This window comes from Schistocerca nitens, chromosome 5 (assembly GCF_023898315.1).
Source record: "Schistocerca nitens isolate TAMUIC-IGC-003100 chromosome 5, iqSchNite1.1, whole genome shotgun sequence".
Taxonomy (NCBI): domain Eukaryota; kingdom Metazoa; phylum Arthropoda; class Insecta; order Orthoptera; family Acrididae; genus Schistocerca; species Schistocerca nitens.
In genome coordinates this window covers 253,285,701-253,309,893 of record NC_064618.1, presented here as the reverse complement: position 1 = coordinate 253,309,893, position 24,193 = coordinate 253,285,701, and the positions used below count along the sequence as shown (strand labels likewise).

The window sequence follows — 24,193 nt, the reverse complement described above, 5'->3', positions numbered from 1 at the left end:
TCGATACCGGAGCTGCAGTTTCATTGTTCAATCATGACACAACACCTTCCAGCCAGGCAGTGTTCCTGCCAGTGTTCCTGCCAGTGTTAATGCAAGCGTTCGTGCCAGCCAGCCAGTGTTCCTGCCAGCGTTCCTTCTGGCGATCGTGCCAGCATTCCTGCCAGCATTCCTGGCCATCATCCAGGATTCCTGCCAGCCAGCCAGCCAGCGTTGCTGCCAGCGTTCCTGCTCGCCAGCCAATGTTCCTGCCAGCCAGCCAGCGTTCCTGCCAGCATTCCTACCACCGTTCCTGCCAGGTTTCCTGCTGGCCAGGCAGCGTTCCTGCTGGCCAGCCAGCATTCCTGCCAGCCAGCCAGTGTTCCTGCCAACGTTCCTGCCAGCGTTCCTGTCAGTGTTCCTGCCAGCCAGCGTTCCTGCCAGTGTTCCTGCTAGTGTTCCTGCCAGTGTTACTGCCAGCCAGCCACCGTTCCAGCCAGCGTTCCGGATAGCATTCCTGCCACCGTTCCTGCCAACGTTCCTGCTTGCCAGCCAGCGTTCCTACCAGCCAGCCAGTGTTCCTGCCAGCGTTCCTTCCAGCGTTCCAGCCAGTGTTGCTGCCAGTCAGCATTCCTACCAGTGTTCCTGCCAGTGTTCCTGCCAGCCAGCCACCGTTCCAGCCAGCATTCTGGTCAACGTTCCTGCCAGCGTTCCTGCTGGCCAGCCACTGTTACTGCCTGCCAGCCAATTTTCCTGCCAGCGTTCCTGCCAGCCAGCCAGAATTCCTGGCAGCATTCCTGCCGGCCGGCCAGCGTTCCTGCCAGCCAGCGTTCTTGCCAGCGTTCCTGAAAGTGTTCTTGCTGGCCAGCCAGTGTTCCTGACAGCCAGCCAGCGTTTCTGCCGGTGTTCCTGCCAGCATTCCTACCTGCCTGCCAGCGTTCTTGCCAGTCAGTGTTCCTGCCAGTGTTCCTGCCAGTGTTCCTGCCGGATTGCCAGGGTTCCTGCCAGACAGCCAGCATTCTTGCCAGCATTCCTGCCAGCATTCCTGCCAGCATTCCTGCCAATGTTCCAGCCAGCTGGCTAGCGTTCCTGCCAGCCAGTGTTCCTGCCAGCATTCCTGCTTGTGTTCATGCCTGCCAGCCAGCATTCCTGCCAGCCAGCCAGCATTCCTGCCAGTGTTCCAGCCAGCGTTCTTGCTGGCCAGCCAGCATTCCTGCCAGCCAACCAGTGTTCCAGCCGGCGTTCTGACCAGTGCTCCAGCCGGCGTTCCGACCAGTGTTCCTGCCAGCATTCCTGCCAGTGTTTCTGCCAGCGTTCCTGCCAGCGTTCCTGCTGGCCAGCCAGCGTTCCTTCCTCTGTGGTCGCCTCCCGCCAGCGGCAGCGGAGTGGTGCTTTGACCATAGTTGGTGTGTCGTCAGATTTATCTATCTGTCTTTGTCCATCTTTGTCATCTTTGTCCATCTTTGTGAGTCCCTTGTTTTCTTCTGTAGTTTATGTCCTGTCCTATTCCTATCCTCATTGTCGTCATGTCAACCCCCACCACCACTACCACTACCACCACCACCGCCATAGTGTACACCACTCCCTCCGCTGCCACCACCACAATTACATGGTGTGCCCAATAATCCCCCCCCATTCCTTCCCCCACTTCTCACTCTCCCTTCTCATTCGCTCTTTGTCGCCCCACCCCCGGCTCTTTCCTCCTGGGCCGCCTCCTTCTCTGATCCCTAATCTCCCCTCCCTCACTCTGTCTCTGCAGCCCCCTCTAGGGGTATGTCCCGGAGGACCGCGGCCCACGCCCGACTCTCGTTCTTGCCTGCACCATCGTTGTCATCTTCATCATCACCATCGCCTTCACTGTCTCCATCCCCATCTCCGGCGCCAGCCCCAGCATCAACGCCGGGACCTGCCACTTCCCGCCACCTCCAGTTGCTCCACCTCCATTGCCTTCTCTTACCCTTCCGTCACTGTCAAATGCCCCAGTGGCACCCCTGCCTCCTCTGCTTCCAAAAAGGCTCAGCCCCGTCCTCCTCCCCCCCTTCAGGATGCCATGGATGCCTCCCTACCTGACCCTACTACCTCCTCCTCCTCCCCCTCCTCCTACAAATACCTCCTCTCCCATCCTGATCCCTCCCTCCTCTAGGCCCGGAGCCTCATGCTTCTCCTCTGCCAACACTTTCCCGGAGTCCCCATCTCCCTGCTCACTCCTCACCGACACTCAGTTCTCATCTCCTCCCCCAGCCCCACCCTTCACACAGACATCCTCTCCTGCATCCCCATTACCCAATTCGATGCCAATGCCTCCCTCACCCCTGCAACTTCCCCATCCACCTCCCGCCAACCCCAACCCCCTTGTCACCCGCCGACACTCACCGATCGATGTGATCACTCGACTTAGTGAGACAATCACGGTGGAGGAGGTGTTGGCAGAGCTCAAGGCGCACCCATCCCTAGAAATATGGGCAGTCCGACGCGTCTTCAACCCCGCTGGCTCCACCTGCCTTATGCTTGTGTTCTCAGAACATCCCCCTTCCATCAACCGTCTCCTGAAGGATGGTGCCCTCCTCTTTCACCAACGTTAAATGGTCGACCCCTCCCGTTCCCCTCGTCAATCCCTAGTTGCCAGAGGTGTCTGCGCTATAATGCCCATCCTACATCTGGGTGCCGCATGGCCCCTGTCTGCCCACACTGTATACAGGCGCACTTCATCCAGCAGTGCCCCAATGTACAGTCCCCTCACTCCTGCAACACCTGTAACCTCCCACATCCCACTTACTGCCAGACATGCAAGGCCCGACCCCCCCTCAACCACTCCTGAACTCACCACCCCCTTCCGCCCTCTGAACACCACCACCCATCCTGGTAATTCTCTTCATCCCCACCCCTACCGCTGAGGACATCATCAGGTTCCTAACCATCGCCCTCCAGAATGTCCACCCTTTCCAGCACCCCACACCACCTCAACATGTATGCCACCTACTCCCATGATCAGGTCCAATTCACCTTCTCCCACCTCAACACCCTCTTCTAAATTCCTGTCATAGCACGACAGCATCGTATCTTGTTCAATAACATCCGTTCCCTTCCGGTCATCAAGAACCTCTTCCTGCACACCCTCGCAACCCACCACGTGGATGCCTTCCTCCTCAATGAAACTTTTCGTCAGTCCCAACACACCATACACACCTCGCCCTACCTCCTTCACTGCTCCGATAACCCCTCCTGATAGCGCATGGCGGAGTAGCCATTGGTCACAACCGCCAGATCCCTGTTTGGCTCCAACCTCTCCTTCCCGACCCCACAGAACACCTTATCCTTAGTCTCTTCTTCCCTGGCCTTACCGTCACCTGCGCCAATATCTATGTTCGCCCTAACACCCCTATTCCTTTTGACTTCCTCTCCCACATTGACCGTACCTTCTCCTCCTATGTGATCGCCACTGACATCATAATCATTCCGCCGCCCAGTTACAGCGGCGGCATAGGTTCCTCTCCTCCCTCCAAGGCGACATCGTCTCCAATCCCCAGCACACCCGCCCTCAATCCAACTCCACTCCCGATGTCATCCTCTCCTTGGCTGAATAGCGGTGGATGTCCTGGACCCCATTGGTAGTGACCATCTCCCTGTCCTCCTCACCGTTTCAGACGGTTGTCGCCCCGTCCTGACCCTTGTAATGTCCCTCCCCCAAAATACGTCGATATTATTCCTGTGCTGACTGGAATGCCTATCGGAATACCCTCTCTACCCAGGTCGATAGCCACCCCCTCACCTACCGCCACCCTGATGCCATTTCTTCAGCAGACCTTGTCTGAGGCCATGGAGGCCCACGTCCCTTCTGTCGCCATCCACCCCCACCGTCCTACTTTACCCCCACAGGCCGTCCTCCTTCTCCGTGAATCCCACCGTCTCTACCGTGCCTTGCTTCACACGCATGACCCGGACACACTACGATGCCACCAGCAACTACAACAACACATCAGAAACTTGCTCGCAGCTAAGAAATGCCGGGACTGGCGACGGACATGTACCCGTCTCAATGCTACACTTTATATCAACTTGTCCAAGTACTGGTCAGCCTTCCGCCGCCTTACTGGATCTAAAACACCCCTCTCATACTACCCTTTCCTTCATGATAATCAACCCTTCCCTGACAACTTTAGTAAGGTCAATCACTTTGTCTTCTACCTCTCGATGTCTTTTCCATTCCAGACGATCCCCAGTTCGAGTACTCCCTCTTCCCGGATGTCCGTGATCGAACTGACACCTCTGTCGCTCCTCTCGCTCCTGGTTTCCAGTACTTGGACAACATTGCACACACCGACTCAGTGCCTCCATCACTACTCAGGATCTCATTGCTACACTCCGCACGAAACGCAACACTGCTCCCGGTCACGATCGTGTCACCTATTGCCACCTTTGTGATGCTCCTGCCTCCTTCCTCTCCACCCTGGCCAGGCCCTATAATATTGTCTTGACCAACGGCTACTACCCCAACCTGTGGAAAACCTCCCGAATCCTGACGTTCCTTAAACCCGACAAACCGCCATCTACTGTCTCCTCCTACTGTCCCATCAGCCTTACCTCAGTCTTCAGCAAGGTCCTTACCCGACGCATCCACCTGCATCTCCGCCAGCACCGCCTCCTTCCCGTTACCCATTGTGGCTTTCGGCCATCCTTCTCTACCGATGACCTCCTTCATCTCACTCATCTCCTCTCCGAACAGCTTAATTCCCGTCGCTCTGCTATCTTCCTCTCCCTCGACCTCGAACGTACCTATGTGGCATTCCGGTCTCCTCTTCAAGCTCCAAACCTTCGCCCTTCCTTTTAAGTATGTCCGCATGATCGGGTCCTTTCTTTCCCAACATCCTTCCTATGTCACCATCCATAACACGGATTCCTACACCTTTTTCCCCTCCGCTGGTGTGCCCCAAGGTTCTGTCCACTCCCCTCTTCTGTACCTTTTGTATACGGCGGACATGTTGCCGCCTTCACTCCCCATCCACCTTCTCCAGTACGCTGATAACACCGCCATCCTTGCCCTAGGCCCACCCTGCAGCGCTCGCAACGCCTTCTCCAATCCCATCTTGACCGGTTCACCACTTGGTGCAACCAGTGGTTGCCTAAGGTCAATCCTTCCAAAACCCAGGTGATCATTGTAGGCAAAACAACCCATGCCTTCCGCCTCCTCGACTTCTATATCACCATCTATGGCCGTCGCCCTCACCCCCACCCTCAAGTACCTTGGCATCACCCTTGACTGTCGCCTCTCCTGGTCCCCCGATCTCTGGACAATCCAAGGCAAGGCATGCTCCCGACTTCATCTCCTCAAGCTCCTTTCTGGCCGTACATGGGGCCTGGACCCATCCACCATCCTCCACACCTATAAATCCCTCAACCACCCTATCCTCTGCAACGCCCACCCTGCCTGGATCTCCACCCCTCCTACCTTTTACAAATCCCTTCAAATCCTCAAACGCCATGCTCTTCGCCTCGGCTATCGCATCTGTCTCCCCTCCCCCATGCACATCCTGTATGACCTTATCCCATTGCCCCACCTCCTCCTTTTACTCAAACGGATATGGATCCTCTACACCTCCCATCAACTAGATCCCCCTCATCCGCTTGTCTCTCACATCCTCTCCCACCTCCGTCCGCTGCCGCACCTGTATTTCCACATCCCACCTGCTCTCCATCTCTCCACTCACCTTACCCTCTCCCAAGGTGGCTTCCGCCAGCTCCCCCTCCCTGATGATGCCCTCCTCCCAACCATCTACCCCTCCTATCAACTTTGATCCTCCCCTCCCACTTCCTGTGTTTTTTCCTTAGGACACACTCTCTCCCTTCTCTCTCCTTTCCCTCCCTCCTCCCTTCCTCCCCACTCCTCCCCAGCTTCTCCTACCACCCATACCTTCATTCCTCCCCCCATCTCCTCTGCCATTGGCATCTCTGCTCTCCCCTCTCCCTCCCCCACCACCTTCTTCCCCTCTTGGCAAGTCCCTGGACTCGCACATGTTCAGTGGACATTCGCGCGCCGGAGATCATCGCCATTAGTTTTTCGTGTGTGTGCCGTCGTGTTTGTGATTCAGTGTTTTTCGCCACCCACGCTCCTTCGTTCACGTGTGATGTCTAAATCATCAGTGTTGTGCACAATGCTGACAGTTTTCTTGTTTTTCGTGAGTGTGAACGGTTTCATGTTTTTTTCATTGCTGTATCTACTGTTTTTAACCACCATTATGTTACTTTTATGTCCTCATTGGTTTTTCCACTTACTGTACTGCTTGTGGCTGAAGAGCCAAATGACAATAAAGAAAAGAAAATTGTTTTGTCCCCAGTCTTGTAACTCACTCTGATGATGCCCGGACGGTACGCGGCCGAAATATAAGTAGAGGAAATTTTACTTGTACGGCTGCATGCCCGAAATTTAATGGATTATTCTTTCCTTCTTTTTATGCAGCAATGTTTGCGGGATGGTCGTTGAGGAAACACTATTGGTAGCCCCTTGGTTCATATGGGAGTTCAGTTGGTCAACAGTTGCACGTCTGTTCTCCCGTACACATCTCTGCAGCCATCGTTCACCAATGGCCTGTGGTGCACTGCGTCAGGGCAGGTTTGGGATAGCTCCATTTTCTCATGCTCGGTATACTTTGACCTCACTGGCATGCGAGCAGTTTACAAACTTAGCACTCTTGTAAATGCTGCCACCCCTGGCCCTAAAGCCAATAATCAGGCCCTTTAGTAAGTCAGAAAATCGCTCCGTTTCCAATTACGACAGTGTTTACACTATTTTCCGCATTCCCCCCGACACGCTTTACATACCTCCCACTGCTAGTACTGCCATCTGCCACCTTCGAGCGCTTGTTGTACGTTGGCTTCGAAAATGGGATGATGATGATGATGATGATGATGATGAAACTTCCTGGCAGATTAAAACTGTGTGCCCGACCGAGACTCGAACTCGGGACCTTTGCCTTTCGCGGGCAAGTGCTCTACCATCTGAGCTACCGAAGCACGACTCACGCCCCGTCCTCACATCTTTAATTCTGCCAGTAGCTCGTCTCCTACCTTCCAAACTTAACAGAAGTAAAGCTGTGAGGACCGGGCGTGAGTCGTGATTCGGTAGCTCAGATGGTAGAGCACTTGCCCGCGAAAGGCAAAGGTCCCGAGTTCGAGTCTCGGTCGGGCACACAGTTTTAATCTGCTAGGAAGTTTCATATCAGCGCACACTCCGCTGCAGAGTGAAAATCTCATTCTGGATGATGATGATGTTTGGTTTGTGGGACGTTCAACTGTGCGATTATCAGCGCCCGTACAAATTCCCAACCTTTACTCAGTCCAAACTCGCCACTTTCAGGAATGATGATGAAATGATGAGGACAACACGAACACTCAGTCATCTCGAGGCAGGTGAAAATCCCTGACCCCGCCAGGAATCGAAACCGGGACCCTGTGCTCGCGAAGTCGAACATAGGAGGCGGTCACATTAATGTGACTGCATCGTGTATAATGTTGAGTGTTTTTGTAGGCTCTGTCCCATATGTCGCAAAACCCAGTCCGTTCCATGTGGCAATGATAGGCGTTTCTTTTATCCCTTATTTCTTACCCTTTTCCTTAAGTTCGTCGTCCTTGATTTCTGGCTTTTATCCTACGATTACTCTGAGGTTTGCGAGTATGAAGAATTTTACATCGATAGGTTACAGGGCTTAACGCATACCCCCAACTTGGAAGACCAGGTTTCCTCTCCTAGGAAGGCCGACTTCATCACACCTGAGGAGGCGTCCTCATATACCCCACCCCGCCCCGTTTATGACCCTCTTTGTGTCAATAATGAACAAAGTAAAAGCATATGGCCTATCAGAAAAATTGTGTGATTGGATTGAGGAGTTCCTAGATAACAGAACGCAGCATGTCATTCTCGATGGGGAGAAGTACTCCGAAGTAAGAGTAATTTCAGGTGTGCCGCAGGGGAGTGTCATAGGACCGTTGCTATTCACAATATATATATATATATATATATATATATATATATATATATATATATATATATATATGACCTTGTGGATAAAATCGGAAGTTCACTGCAGCTTTTTGCGGATGATGCTGCAGTATATCGAGAGGTTGTACCTGTAGTGGACTGACAAGGCAGCCAGTCCACAGAGACGGGTAGCCGAAAGGGCACACGTACACACACGCCGACTGGCGCGAAGTCTGGAACAGGATACGTGATGAATGTGATAAAGAAAAGAACGTAGCTACTAGAACACTTAACTTTTATATCGTCCTTTGGTATACAGCATTCTTGATGATACAAGTGAGACTCTTTAGATTCATGAAGTAACTAATGGCGCCTTGCTAGGTCGTAGCCATGGACTTGGCTGAAGGCTATTCTAACTGTCTCTCGGCAAATGAGAGAAAGGCTTCGTCAGTGTAGTCGCCAGCAAAGTCGTCGTACAACTGGGGCGAGTGCTCGTACGTCTCTCTAGACCTGCCGTGTGGTGGCGCTCGGTCTGCGATCACACAGTGGCGACACGCGGGTCCGACATGTACTAATGGACCGCGGCCGATTTAAACTACCACCTAGCAAGTGTGGTGTCTGGCGGTGACACCACAGTACCAATGGAAAATTGTACTTAAATGCAGGAGGATCTGCAACGAATTGACCCATGGTGCAGAGAATGGCAACTGAATATCAATGTAGACAAGTATATTGTGCTGCGAATACGTAGAAAGAAAGATCCTTTATCATTTAGCTACAATATAACAGGTCAGCAACTGGAAGCAGTTAATTCCATAAATTATCTAGGAGTAGGCATTAGGAGTGATTTAAAATGGAATGACCATGTAAAATTAATCGTTGGTAAAGCAGATGCCAGACTGAGATTCATTGGAAGAATCGTAAGCAAATCAAAGGAAGTACACTTGTTCGCCCACTGCTTGAATACTGCTAACCGGTGTGGGAATCGTACCATATAGGGTTGATAGAAGAGATAGAGAAGATCCAACGGAGAGTAGCGCGCTCGTTACAGCATCATTTAGTACTCACGAAAGCGTTACGGAGATGGTAGATAAACTCCAGCGGAAGACTGTGCAAGACAGACGCTCAATAGCTCGGTACAGGCTTTTGTTGAAGTTTCGAGAACAGACCTTCACCGAGGAGTCAAGCTATATATTGCTCCTTCCTACTTATATCTCGCGAAGAGGTCATGAGGATAAAATCAGAGAGATTATAGCCCACACAGAGGCATAACGACAATCTTTCTTTCCACGAACAATACGAGACTGGAATAGAACGGAGAACCGATGGAGGTACTCAAGGTACCGTCCGCCAAACATAGTCACGTGCCTTGCGAAGTATGGATGTAGATGTAGAATAATGTATTTTCAACCCTGTTCGTTGGGATCATGCGTTTCTCCTGTATTATTTTTGAGTTTTTTGTCATTTCATCGTTTTTCACCAGTCGTCTCTATTCATTTTATGCAAGAGCACTGCTGACCTTACAGTTTAGAGCCCTAAAATAAAAATATAATTCTAGTACCGGTTATGCAGACATGAACCGCAAATGCGATGTACTACCACTATCAGAAACAGTAAATTCTTTCTATAAAATCAGTTACTTTCGTCATAATTATATCGTCTTATAACTAACCTACGCGCATGCATTAGGCCCTATGAAAACTATTGCTTACGGATAATGTCGAAATACTGATCTTAAACACTGAAGATCAGCTTAGAATTCGAAAAGCATCCTGCATCTTGAACAAGATAATTATTTGTGACTGAAGACTAGTTTGTTCAACAGACCAGAAAAAATTTATTTTAAATTTATTCAGTTTGTTCTAAACTTAACTTTATAATATTTCAGGTCTTGAGTAAGTTCTCAGCACGTAGTCAAATGTGAAATCTGAAACAATGTGTACAAACAGTAATATATGACTCATTATGCATTACGTCCATCGGCTATATGATCTAGGCATCACCTAGTCTTGAATAATATGTTTGGTGCAACCTCTTCTTCCGATCGTTGCTAAAAACAATATGTTCGTTCTCGCACAAGCAATTAAGTTCTGCTTTGCGAAGAGAAAATTTGGCACGTTCTCTCAGCTGTGATCTCTCACTCTAGATCCATGTTCAGCTTAAGTTGGAGATCTCCTGGTAAATTTTTTGTTGCAGTTCTTCTTTCTCTCATGGCTCTATGAATGAAGGTATTACATGTTGTTGCTACGGAGTTTTTTCCCATAATTTTAACTTCTCACAATGTCTAAATTGTGTACCACATTATTTATGCTTTTTTCCGATATACTGCACGCCATATCTATCCTCCTGGGTTGGGCACCGACAACGAGTGGGCTACAGACCGAGTACTACTGCTGTCACAGAAATGATCTTGCAGAAGAATACATGCCAATATTCGTCTTGAGAGGATCCGCGAATTTTATTTATAATTTTCTGTTTTTGGGTATGACGTGCACTCTATAAACTATTGTTATTATTATTATGTACAGTAAGGAAAGACCTTTTCTTTATTTTACCTAAATATTTAACATACTACAAAATACTTACTGCACACCCACGAGTCCGAGCGAATCACTAAACTTCTTATATATTACTAAGGTTTAAAAGACAAGAAAGTGGTCTAGAAAGGGTAGAAATTATTTATAATAACATGAAACCACTCTCTACACGGATACAATAAATATATCAACAGATATATTTTCTGAAGCACTGCACAAATAGCAAGCCAGAGACTTGGAAAGAATCGGAAATCTGCTGTGTTTCTATGTGGCACAAACTAAGGAGTATCACAAGCCCAGAACCACTACAGAACTACGAGTATTATATGTTGGATTCTGCTCTGCAGTCCGGACGATAGCTCAAAAGAAGGCACAGACATTCTCCCCAGAGAATTAGCCTGTATTCGTGCTACTTTAAGGAGCTCTTTTAGCAGCAGAACAAAAGAGATACGGTGTGACCAGTCGCATCTAATGAAACGATGGTCAGACCGGAGTAGTCCCTAGTGCAGCGCACAAAAAGCAAGAGTCGCCACCAACATTAGCCGGCCGAAGTGGCCGTGCGGTTAAAGGCGCTGCAGTCTGGAACCGCAAGACCGCTACGGTCGCAGGTTCGAATCCTGCCTCGGGCATGGATGTTTGTGATGTCCTTAGGTTAGTTAGGTTTAACTAGTTCTAAGTTCTAGGGGACTAATGACCTCAGCAGTTGGGTCCCATAGTGCTCAGAGCCATTTTTTGAGCCACATACAGCGGACTCGCATTTCCACATCAGACCAAGTGGAATTTTTTGTAGTGAGAAGGGTGGGCCACATTTTCCGACCTTACTGAGCCCATTTCTCGACAGGTCAAACTGGAATGTCACGATTAAGCTTGAGCGTTGTATTATATGTCGGACCTATCGGGCCAAAGAGTACACCAACTATCCTAATATTCGCGAACATATAGCCCTTTGCCATGAAAATTCCAGCCAGGACATGGTACAATACTGAGCGGAACACGGTCGATGTCCAGTTTACCTACACAGATTCAACAGGAATGAGAATGGTGTCTGTCAATGTGGTTATACAGGAACATCCGACCAAACTTTAACTGTGCCGCTTACAACGCGATTAGAAACGTTATGGAGATAAACCAACCCCTACACGAATCTTCAGCATGAATGGTGAACGGTAACATACAATGTCGCTAGCATTACTCCCCCCCCCCCTCTACCCCCTTCCTGCTGCGATATAATTCTGTTTAATCCTCTGCTCTTATTCTAAGTCAAAGATCAATTGCGAGTAGTCGATGACTACCTCATTACCTAATCGACTCCTCTGGGAATAAAGCCCTTCGTTTATCATAGCCCGCCGCTGTGGCCAAGCGGTTCTAGGCGCTTCAGTCTGGAACCGCGCGACCGCTACGGTCGCAGGTTCGAATCCTGCCTCGTTCTTGGATGTGTGTGATGTCCTTAGGTTAGGTAGGTTTAAGTAGTTCTAAGTTCTAGGGGACTGATGACCTCAGATGTTAAGTCCCATAATGCTCAGAGCCATTTGAACCATCTGAAGGTTTATCATAATCTAAATTTTCGCGTAGTAAAAGTCGGTTCTGATGTAACATAGCGGACACCTTCTGCTACTAAATGAAATTGTTTGAAATTATACGTCTTCATCCATATCGCTATTTTTCCTTTTATTTACTTCATCTGCTTTTTCCGCGTGATTTAAGTTTTTGTATTTCGTTTTACAGTTAGAAATTATACTCTGCATTACTAAAAATTGTGAGACGTCAGAACAACATCTCATTGCCTGTCACATAATAGGGTTTGTGGGTGATTTGTTCCATGAACCAATCTCGCAAAGCATATTATTGGAGCAGTGTTTCGTTTACTTTTCAATACTTTCTTTGAAATGGAAGTATTACAGTCAATGCACAATGTCTATATAGGTCTTCACAGACATTGGGACTGTTTGCGACAGCCTACATACTGCACTTGCACTATGCTCCTCTCTCCGATGCACTGTTGACCCTCACCACCGCTAAAGAGCCTAACGAACTGGTTTTGTGTCCGTGCGTGGCTGGTGTGTCAGTGCGAGTCCCGAGCAGCTGGCGCTGCGATGATGGTTGCACACGCTCATTCTCGAATACTCCTTGCACCCGCTAGCAAGTCTGTATTTACATTCAGTTTTGCATCTGCGCTATCACTATCACTGCTATGATTGAGCTGTGCTTCACTGTGGTGAGATCTTCCTGTATTCATTATCCTGAGGCCCCACTAACAGATTCTGGCAACTTTCGTCTACGTACCTAATTTTTGGTACTTGATTTTGCAGGTACAAGGCTTCGTACGAGTTGTGGTTGTAAAATAACGCGACTACAGCTGTGGAACATCTTGTTTTCAAAAAACACATACCGTTATTGTCACTATCAGTATACTAACCTCCTCCATCCCAACAACACACGATGCGAATTTTCTGTTGAAGAGAAGTGTGCTGGAAGTCTTTCTCTGTGAGGTCCTTAATGACTCGTGCCGCTTTCAATTTTTTTTTTCACTGCTTCGACGGACTGAAATCTTGTTTATTTTAATGCAGATTGGACATTGCGGAACAGGTAAGTCGCATGTTGCTAGGTCAGGTGAATAAGGTGGGTGGTCCAATTCTCTGGAATGCTGTACTTCACTCGAAAGCTCTTAACCGACAATACGGTATAAGTCGGTCAGTTGTCGTGATGAAACCGACTCAACCTTCCAAATTCCGGTTCATTTTTTTCTTACTATCTCACAGATGTGAGCAAGTACCTCAAAGTAGTAATGCTGATTATTAAACTTCCTGGCAGATTAAGACTGTGTGCTGGACCGAGACTCGAACTCGGGACCTTTGCATTTCACGGGCAACTGCTCTACCATCTGAGCTACTCAAGCACGACTCAAGCGCCGTCCTCACAGCTTTACTTCTGCCAGTACCTCGTCTCCTACCTCCCAAACTTTACAGAAGTCCTCCTGCTACCTCCGCAGAGCTAGCACTCCAGAAAGAAAGGATATAGCGGAGACGTGGGCCTGGGTGATGTTTCCAGAATGAGCGGAGGGTGCGCCGATATGAAACTTCTGCTGGGATCGCAGGAGAATTTCTGTAAAGTCTGGAAGGTAGGAGACGTGGTACTGGCAGAAGTACAGCTGTGAGGACGGGGCTCAGATGATAGAGCACTTGCACGCGAAAGGCAAAGGTCCCGAGTTCGAGTCTCGGTCCGGCACACAGTTTTAATGTGCCAGGAAGTTTCATATCAGCGCACACTCTCCACTGCAGAGTGAAAAATCTCATTCTGAATGCTGATTATAGTCTGACCTACAGGAACTCAGTTAAGATACACAGTTCCATGAATATCGAAAAGAAAACGTCCATCATCGCTTTGAATCTTGATGTATTCATTAGGTTTTTTTTTTTTTTTTTCGCTCTCGGTGAAATTGTCCTTCCAGTGCATGAATTGGCATTTAGTTTCTGATCGTAAGTGAGAAACCAAGATTACATGTTAGCACACTTTCCAGGAAATTAGGATTACGTTCAATAACATATAAAGTGTCAGTAAAAACATTTTCACGAACTTCCTTTTGTTCGATCGTGACAATTTTCAGCATAAGTTTCGCAGACACTTTTCTCAAGTAAAATCAGCTATGTAAAATTTGCCTTACCCATTCTTTGTCCCTACAATTTCAGCAATCGATCGACTACTCAACTGATCGTCAAGCAGAATCAGACCAGCTACTTTTTCGATATTTTCATCCGTTTTTGATGATGAAAGGCGTATAGAATACTCAACCGACGGTCAAGCAGAATCAGATTATCTACTTTTTCGATATTTTCATCCGTTATTGATGTTGAAGAGCGTTCCTGGCGTGAGTCAATGTCAACGTCTTCTCAGCCATCTTGAAAACGCTTGAACCACTCAAAAACGAGCGTACGTGATAAACAGTCTAACAATCTTTCACCATACAGTTCCATTAGTAGCAAGCAGATTTCAGTAGCAGTGTTTCCATGTTTCATGTGAAACATGACAATTCGTTGCTCTGTTATTGCACTCTACATTTTCCCGGCAAAACAAAATAACAGCTCGTATACAAACAAAGACTACGGTCTACAGACACCAGAGATGCCGCTTCACCGCTGTTGATCCTTCATATTTCGCGCATGTGACTTACTCTGTGACAGCATCAGTCAAGTTATTTTATAGCCACAACTTGTATGTTTCAAACTGTTTTAAACTTATAAATAACAAACAATACTTTGCATTATATTTCTCGTTATCCAGTAAAAAAAATATTACTCCACTTTAGTATGGGGACGTTGCCACTTCACTATTTTTTTAAATCGAATCATCTGAAACTGCCGCTCCAGTCATTCCGCTAATAAGTGGTCTAACTCGCTAGAAACTCTCCAGAACTCTCCACCATTGCCCACTTTCAGGTGAGGCAGCTTCTTTTATTAGGCTGAATTGTGACGTCCTTCTTATGACGTCAATCAAATCGCACGTTAGAATTACGAAAAGTCTAATCATCCAAACAATCATTTGTATAACTTTCAATGAGACTCAAGGTCAATTTTCGGGGACCCTCACAGATTGCAGCTTCTCTACGCACGCAAATCGTGTTTATAATACCGGGTGATCAAAAAGTCAGTATAAATTTGTAAACTGAATAAATCACGAAATAATGTAGATAGATAGGTACAAATTGACACACATGCTTGGAATGACATGGGGTTTTATTAGAACCAAAAAAAATACAAAATTTCAAAAAATGTCTGACAGATGGCGCTTCATCTGATCAGAACAGCAATAATTAGCATAAAAAAGTAAGACAAAGCAAAGATGATGTTCTTCACAGGAAATGCTCAATATGTCCACTACCATTCCTCAACAATAGCTGTAATCGAGGAGTAATGTTGTGAACAGCACTATAAAGCATGTCCGCAGTTATGGTGAGGCATTGGCGTCGGATGTTGTCTTTCAGCATCCCTAGAGATGTCGGTCGATCACGATACACTTGCGACTTCAGGTAACCCCAAAGCCAATAACCGCACGGACTGAGGTCTGGGGACCTGGGAGGCCTAGCATGACGAAAATGGCGGCTGAGAACACTATCATCGCCAAACGACGTGCGCAAGAGATCTTTCATGCGTCTAGCAATATGGGGTGGAGCGCCATCCTGCATAAACATCGTACGTTCGAGCAGTTGTTTATCAGCCAGGATGGGGATGATGCGATTCTGTAACATGTCGGCGTACCTCTCATCCGTCATGGTAGCAGTTACAAAACCAGAATCACGCATTTCCTCGAAGAAAAAAGACCCAATAACGGTAGATGTGGTAAATCCAACCCATACCGTGACTTTCTCGTCGTGCAATAGAGTTTCCACGACAGTTATAGGATTTTCGGTAGCCAAAATTCTGCAGTTGTTGGCGTTGACAGACCCTCGGAGCGTGAAATGAGCTTCGTCGGTCCACAACACGTTACTCAACCAATCGTCATCTTCCGCCATCTTTTGAAACGCCCACACCGCAAGTGCCCTCCGCTTCACGAAATCGCCAGGTAACAGATCATGATGCCGATGGATTTTGTACGGATACCATCTGAGGGTACGCCTCAGTGCCAACCAAACAGTAGTGTATGGAATGCCGGTGCGACATGCGACTGCACTAGCGCTGACTTCCCCGTGCATATACGAACCCGCTACACTCTCCATTTCTTCCTGAACTGTCTCAGCAGCATTACGCCTTGTTCTCGGTCGGCCACTACGGGGTCTATCGTCTAAACAACCCGTGGCTTCGAACTTCGAAATCATTCTCGCCACAGCTGCATTTGTCAACGGACCTTTACCCGTTCGAATCCCCTTCCTATGGCGATAAGATCGTAACTCTGAACTAGCACATTCCCCATTCTGAAAATACAGCTTCACTAAAAGTGCCTTTTAGGGAACGTCAGCATGCTGCGACTGCTCGCGCGTCTGATTCTCTCTCTCATTACAGCTCCTTTTATACACGATTGTCATGCACAGTCACTGACGTTTTTGCTGTCCAGCGCCATCTGTCGGACATTTTGTGAACTTTGTGCTTTTTTTTTGCTTCTAATAAAGCCCCATGTCATTCCAAGCACGTGTGTCAATTTGTACCTCTCTATCTACATTATTCCGTGGTTTATTAAGTTTTCAAATTTATACTGACTTTTTGATCACCCAGTATATTGATTGGACTTGGATGGTATGGGAATGGGAGTCTAGAAACACAAAAATTAAAATCTCGACAAAACGGTCAAAAGAAAAATCAAATAAAATTTGATGCATGCTGTCTGAGAAAAAAGTGAAGCACACAGAAAGGAAGGAGGAAACGGAAGATCACTGATTAACAGAACATTTGATGTTAGTTCGGTGATCGCAAAATCGAGACAAATTTACAAAGAACTCGGAATTATGTGCCTACTAATCGGTATGATGTTCCACCCCCCTCTGGCCTGGATTCATAGACTAACTCAGTTGGGAAATATGTCATAAAGCCGTTGTATCGTCTGCTGAGCAAACGGCCACAACAGTTGTAAGTAATCCTTGGTGTCCAAGGTGCTAGCACTGTGGTGGTGTTGACATCTGGGCTGGCGCATACATATTCTATCGGGAACACATCTGGGGGGTCTTGTTGGGCACAGGAGTATCTCAACATCCCGCAGGTGGTCATAAAGATACGTGGCATGCGTGGACGAACAGTGTCCTGTTGAAAAATGGCACCGTGACACACTCACATTATATGTAACGCAAGAGGAGGCAGGATGTCCGCTACGTATCACCGTACCATTTTGCGGGACTTCCAAGTTTCCGTATGGGTGGACTGGTTTTAATTTGTTTTTCTCTGCATATATGGCACAAAAAATTGAAATAAATAAATAAGTAAATTAATATGAGCAGTGTGAGGGTTCAGCACGGCGGCGGGCAGGAGGAGACATCGTCGCCAGGCCTCGATATTCGACTCGTGCCCACCTTGTCTCCTCCAACCTGTAGCTGACTGTGGCCCTAACAAACCGAAAATACAAAAATAAATAAATAAATAAAAATTTAAAAAAAACAGAAAAATTAATTAAGACAGACGTTTTCCTTATTTCAATCATTGAGATACTGTGTGAAAAAAGTGTAGTGTGTTATTAAAAAAAAGTCGCTAGAGCACTTGTCCGTGTAAGGTAAAGGTCCCAAGTTCGAGTCTCGGTCCGGCACACAGTTTTAATTTGCCAGGAAGTTTCATATCAGCGCACTCTCCGCTGCAGAGTGAACATATCATTCTGAATGTAACTGGTTCTCGTCTGCAGTAGGAAAGGCTCTAGAACAGGGCTGGCCATGGCGTGCCAAACTTCACGGGTGCAACGTGCGCTGGCCACGGGCGGACCAACGCCCGGACTGTCACTCGCCTTTGGTCAGTCCTTCTCGGTAGTAGCCGAACAGGGCAACATTTCACTTAGTGTAGCGGCTCGGCGTTTTTGATCGGCACAACTATCTGAGTTCGACACAATCGTACTGTTAACGCTTTTAATCCTTCACTATTTGTTCATGCTACGATGGACGTTCACAGGTCCAGTGGCTGATTGCACGAAAAGAGGCAGTCTAGCGATCCATCGTCGCAATCCTCTAAAATGAATGGGGATGATAGAACAGAGGGATGAGAATTCTCAATTCATATAATAGACATGTACTGAAAACTTACGTTACAATATCAAGCAGAAAGAATTTAAGGATTTAGTTGGCAAAGAAATAAGCCCTCGCTCAAAAATATTAAGTCAAAATTGACCAGGTTTCGACGCTACTATGAGTGTCGTATTCAGAATTAAAGTAACTGTTCTAAAACATATTAGGTATATAACACATTAATAAAATTAAAGTTTGTACTTACTGAAAAGAGGTGCAGTACTTACAAGTCAGATTTTAAAAAATCTAAGCCGGAAAGGCGACGTCATGAATAGTTGTTGTAAATAAGATGACGAGCCGCTAAGGGTTGCTCGTACTTGAGTGAAAAAGGGTTGCAACAAGACTGTGGTGCCCACTTTAGAAAGTGTGGGCAAATAAACATGGTGTTGCTACGAGCGCCATCTAGTAGCCGCAGAAACAACTAGGCTACTGTACATTCAAAATTAGACACATGAAATTGTGATGAAGCTGATTCAGGCATAACGTAAGCACTAATAATAATAGGATGAAGTTCCATATTTATCTGCTTTAAACAGAGATACATTTTACTTGCCCACACTTTCTAACGTGGTCACCTCAGTCTTGTTGCAACCCTTGTTCACTCAAGTACGAGCAGCCCTTAACGGCTCGCCATCTTATTTACAACTATTCATGACGTCGCCTTTCCGGCTTAGGTTTTTTAAAATGTGACTTGTAAGTACTGCATCTCTTTCCAGTCAGTACAAACTTTAATTTTATTAATGTATTATATACCTAATATGTTTTAGAACAGTTAGTTTAATTCTGAAGACGACGCTCATAGTAGCGTCGAAACCTGGTCAATTTTGGCTTAATATTTGTGACTGAGGGCTTATTTGTTCTAATATAATTCTGACATGGTCACTGAACCTTAGCAGCTATCTTCAAAGTTTTACGTTTCCTTATTGTTCAATTTATGAAGGCAAAAGGAATGCAGAATCGAAAATTAGAACATCCCGAATGGAGTGCAGTGGACTCGACTGCGCACTGCCCATAGCTGGACATTGCAAGGTAACTTTTTTCTGATTTGATGGGGTTGTATTTAAAAAGACAATCGCGTTGTGGAAGGGACAAATTCTGGCAAAGACAGTCCAGTTGGCTAAGTTCACTGGCATTAAAGAAAGCGCGAGGTCTGAAGATTTCGTTGTTGCATTGCAAGAATTACAAGGATAGCTTCATAAAAATGTTGAGGACACTGCCAATCTTACGTCTGTTTCCGAGCTGTTTTCGAGGGCGTTCGCCGTTCCAGTTGAAAGCGTCTCTGTGCATGCGCAGATGCAACTGACTTACATGCAAAGTAACTCTCGTTTTAATGATAAATCGTTTTACATTAAAACTGTCCAGTAGTGTACATTGCTTTCGTCAGGTATATTTTCCAAGTCACCATAATGAGGTTGGAAAAGTGCTACAACATTTCGATCGACATATTTGTGTAAAAGCCAACGGCCTTGCCGCAGTGGTAACACCGGTTCCCGTCAGATCACCCAAGTTAAGCGCTGTCGGGCTGGGCTAGCACATGGATGGGTGACCATCTGGTCTGCCGAGCACTGTTGGCAAGTGGGGTAAACGCAGCCCTTGTGAGGCAAACTGAGGAGCTACTTGATCGAGAAATAGCGGGTCCGGTCTCGGAAACTGACATACGGCCGAGAGAGCGGTGTGCTGACCACACCCCACCCCTCCCTCCATATCCGCATCCAGTGACGGCTGTGGGCTGAGAACGACACGGCGGCCAGTCAGTACCTTTGGGCCTTCATGGCCTGTGCGAGAGGAGGTTTTTTTAGTTTTTATTTGTGTAAAAGACCTTTTTTCGATTATGAAACGAAATAAGACACGATTACGTGGCGACTACAGTGCGAAACTCTGAGACATTGTCTGCGTCTGTCCGAGTGCCGACAGTTTGTGCCAGTAAAAATTATATCTTCGGCGCACCAAAAATAATTAAATAATACTGAAAATTTATTTTGTTTGTGATCCATGTTGCTAAGGAATATGAAATATAAAACGAAGTAATATGCTGTGCGACTGCGCTGCCATTTAAATACAGCTCGTTCGCAGTATTCCCCTCTTCCCTCAACTGGCCATCAGACAGAGTCGAGTGGCAGTCGGGGAAATCTGAAGCGATGCTGAACGCTTTGTCTCCGTGCCCGAGCATTGGCCCCGCGAACCGAAGTCTTGCACTAAAATAAAATCAAGGCCGGTGACAAAACAGTCGATAGTTCTGTGCTCGGGAGTAAGAGCGTGTCTTAACCTCCTCGGAAATTTTCTAATCATATAGGGCCTCCAACAAATTTTATTACTGTCTTATTCCTCTATTGATCAATTCACATTTAATTTCCACGACACGCATTATCAATACGAGGGTTAATCAGTTTAATTTAGTGTACAATACTCAGTATTCACGTTTATTAATGTCATTTAGACTCGATACATTGAAGGTAGCAGTTTTTATACGTTTTATTAGGAATAGTGATACTGACAGTGTATACTTGTATACGTTTGACTAGCGCAACTTGCGACCGTTAACAGTTAAACGAACGTATAATACGTGGTAAATTAGTATTACACTACAATATCTGAGTAAATCAGTGTTACAACACAACTTCTGAGTCCTTATTACATACGGTTTAGTTAGCAGAAAGCTGAAACTCACCTCGCCATCTGCTTAAATTCCTTAGCTTGTTGTGGGATTTAGTGATCGTGTACTGTAAGCCCATCGATTCCTATAAAGTAGAATCTGTATTTGTGCTCACACTCTGAACTCTTATTGTTAGATAAAGGTTTTGTTTTGTACCTGGTACTGTCAGTGTACAGCACGCGGTGTTTACATTTATAATGTCATTTAGACTCGGTACATTTGAGGTAGCGGTTTTTATAGTTTTATTAGGTCACTTTCGCGTGTACGTAAACGCTTGTTTAAATTACAAATACGAGGGATGATCGCAGGTGCAGCTTACCGTACGTCACTGTTTAATTTGTTTATAATATTCACTAGATAGCCCCTAGCAGTTTACTGTAGGTCACTGTCTTATTCTTTAGTATTCACTAAATGGCCCCTAAAAGAAAAATAAGCACCAGACCTCCCTTCTAGCATAAATTTTTATTTTCATTACTGAGTGTCCTTTCTGCCAACTAGAGTGTAGCTGTTAACCTTGTGTGACAGTAGGTTTCCTTAAGTTTTTTTATAGTAAATCAGTTATTAGCTAGATTGATAGGGCCTGTGTCTGTGTTTGCGGATTCAGGAAGGGTTGGCCACACTCCAAAGGCAGCTGGAAGCTTTGTTGGCCACAATCAACAAGCTCCAGAGTGCCACCTGGAGGTGTGGTGGGGATAGGGTGCCTGGGGCAGCCTCTGCTGTACTAGATGTGCAGGGGTTGGGATGTCACAGCTCTCAGTCACTGAGCCAACCTGAGGCGCGACTGAGCTGGCTGGCCTACTCTCACCTCGGTGGCAGACTGTGTCGAGGTCTCGAGCCTCAAGGCGAAGGCTGCATGGGGGAAGCAGGTTCCTGCCAAATCCCATGCACTTTGCTAATAGATTCAGTGTGCTATCTGATGCTTGGGGGGGGGGGGGGGGAGGGGGAGGCTGAGCTGGATCAGAGTGCACCTTCTGCCAGGATAGTGGCTGCTCCTTCAGCAAGGTCCGGACAGACACGTGGGGGTAGGGGTTTGTTAGTTATTGGGAGCTCCAATGTTAGGCGGGTCATGGAGTCCATCAGGAACATAGCGGCTAGGGCGGGGAAGAAGTCCAACGTTCACTCGGTGTGCTTGCCGGTTGGGGGGCCTTGTCCAGGATGTGGGAGGGGTTCTTTCGGCGGCTATCGAGCGCGCGTGGTGCAGCCAGCTGCAGATTCTTGCGCATGTCGGCACCAACGAGGCCTGTCGTCGGGGTTCCAAGGAAATCCTTGGGTCCTTTCGACGGCTGGCTAAATGGTGAAGGCATCCTCCATCCCTCGAGAAGAGGAAGCCTAGCTGACGATCTGCAGCATCCTACCCAGGGTGGACCGGCGTCCTCTGGTTTGGAGTCAAGTGGAGAATCCAAACCAGAGGCTATGTCGACTCTGTGACCAAAATGGTTGTAGATTCCTCGACCTACGCTATGGGGTGGAAGGTTGTAGGACGCCCCTCGATAGAACAGGGTTGCACTGCACACAGGAAGCAGCTACATGGGTAGCACAGTACTTGTGGCGAGCATATGTGGGGTTTCTTAGATTAGGTTCCTCCCCATGGGAAACAAACCGCTGGCCTGAAAAATTACCAGTTCATGACAATGATGTGGGTGTGCCAACTGTACAAATTGTTAGTTCACCTAAACAGGTTATTCCAAAGGATTTAAATATAATTAACCTCATGTTAGTAAATTGTCGAAGTGTCTGTAGCAAGATCCCGAGTTAATCTCCGAAATAAACAGTAGCAACGCCAATATTGTATTAGGTACCGAAAGCTGGATGAAACCACACATAAAAAGCAGTGTAATTTTGGACAATGTTTAGGAAGGATAGGACTGATGCTATGAGAGGTGGTGTGTTCATTGCAGTTAAAAGTTATTTAAACGCAGTTGAGATCGATACTGGATCGGACTGTGAAATAGTCTGGATAAAGCTGTCAACAGACAAGGAGTGACCATTGTATTTGGATGTTTTATAGACCACCAGTATCCGCAACAAACGTCGCTAAACGTTTCAGGGAAAGTCTTGAGTACATAGGAAGTAAATACCCAAATTACCCTTCAGTTATAGTTGAAGACATTAATCTAGCATCCATTGACTGGCAAAATTACACGTTTATCACAGGGGGCAGAAGCAAAGATTTGTGTGAAGTTACTCTAGGAGCGCTCTCAACATACAACCTTGAGCAATTGGTTCGAAAACCAACTCGAGATGGGAACATATTAGATATCTTGGCGACAAACAGACCTGACCTTTTTGAGGAAGTTAATCTAGAAGAAGTTATTAGCGATCATAATGTCGTTGTGGCTTCTATGTCCGTGGAAGATGCAAAAAAAAAAGAAAAAAATACAGCATAGAGGTTTCTTATTTGGGAAAGCAAATAAAAGTGTCATTAATGAATATCTTCATAGTCAGTTCCAAGCATTCACCACGGGACACACAGATATTGAGCACCTTTGGTCGGAATTTAAAGGTATTGTCCGCAATGTGCTAGAGAAGTATATGCATAGCAAAAGTATAGGGGAGGGAAAGGATCCACGTTGGTGCAACAAGCATATTAGGAAGTTGCTGAGAAAGCAGAGAATTTTGCATAATCGTTTTAAACGTAGTCACTGGCCCGCTGAAAAACAGAAATTATGCGAAATAAAAGCAGCTGTCATAAGGACAATGAGAGACTCTTTCAACGAATTTGAAAGCAATATTTTATCTGCAGATTCTAAAAATAACTCGAAAAAATTTTGGTCGTACGTAAAATCTATGAACGCTACAAATAAATCAACACCTTCTCTTGCTGACAGTACGAGTAATGTAACTGATGATGATAAACAGAAGGCCGAATTTCTAAACCTAGATTTCAAAAACTCGTTTACGATAGAGCACTGCAGCACCATTCTCCCTTTCAATTATCGAACAAACGAAAGGATGGCTGACATAGTGTTTAGTGTATCTGGGATTGTAAAACAGTTAAGATCCTTAGACGCCAGAAAGGCATCTGGCCCAGACGGTGCCCCGTAAGATTTTATGTTGACTATGCTACAAATATAGCACCATTCTTATCCGTCATCTATCAGAGATCATTGGAACGGCGGAAAGTTCCACGGGACTGGAAGAAGGCCCAGGTCATAGCAATCTATAAAAAGGGTAGAAAATCGGATGCATTTAGTAACCGGCCAATTTCACTGACATCGATTTGTTGTAGAATCATGGAACATATTTTGTGTTCAGACATAATGACCTTTCTAGACTCTGAGAAGCTCATCTGCAGAAACCAGCACCGTTTTAGGAGACAGCGGTTATACGAGACAGAGCTGGCCCTCTTTGTGCATGATATACAACGG

General features: G+C 46.7%; 1 protein-coding gene and 1 pseudogene across 1 annotated transcript in view; both read left to right on the top strand.

Moving 5' to 3' along the window:
• LOC126260371 (helicase SRCAP-like) overlaps window positions 1–1,060 on the top strand; it is a 130,290-nt gene extending 129,230 nt beyond the window's left edge. The window contains exon 4 of the mRNA XM_049957700.1: window positions 53–1,060. Coding sequence (XP_049813657.1) covers window positions 53–1,060 — 1,008 coding nt within the window. The remainder of the gene's footprint in view (window positions 1–52) is intronic.
• An 18,568-nt stretch (window positions 1,061–19,628) lies between these two features.
• LOC126261255 (5S ribosomal RNA) lies at window positions 19,629–19,746 on the top strand (annotated as a pseudogene).
• Window positions 19,747–24,193: the final 4,447 nt, after the last annotated feature.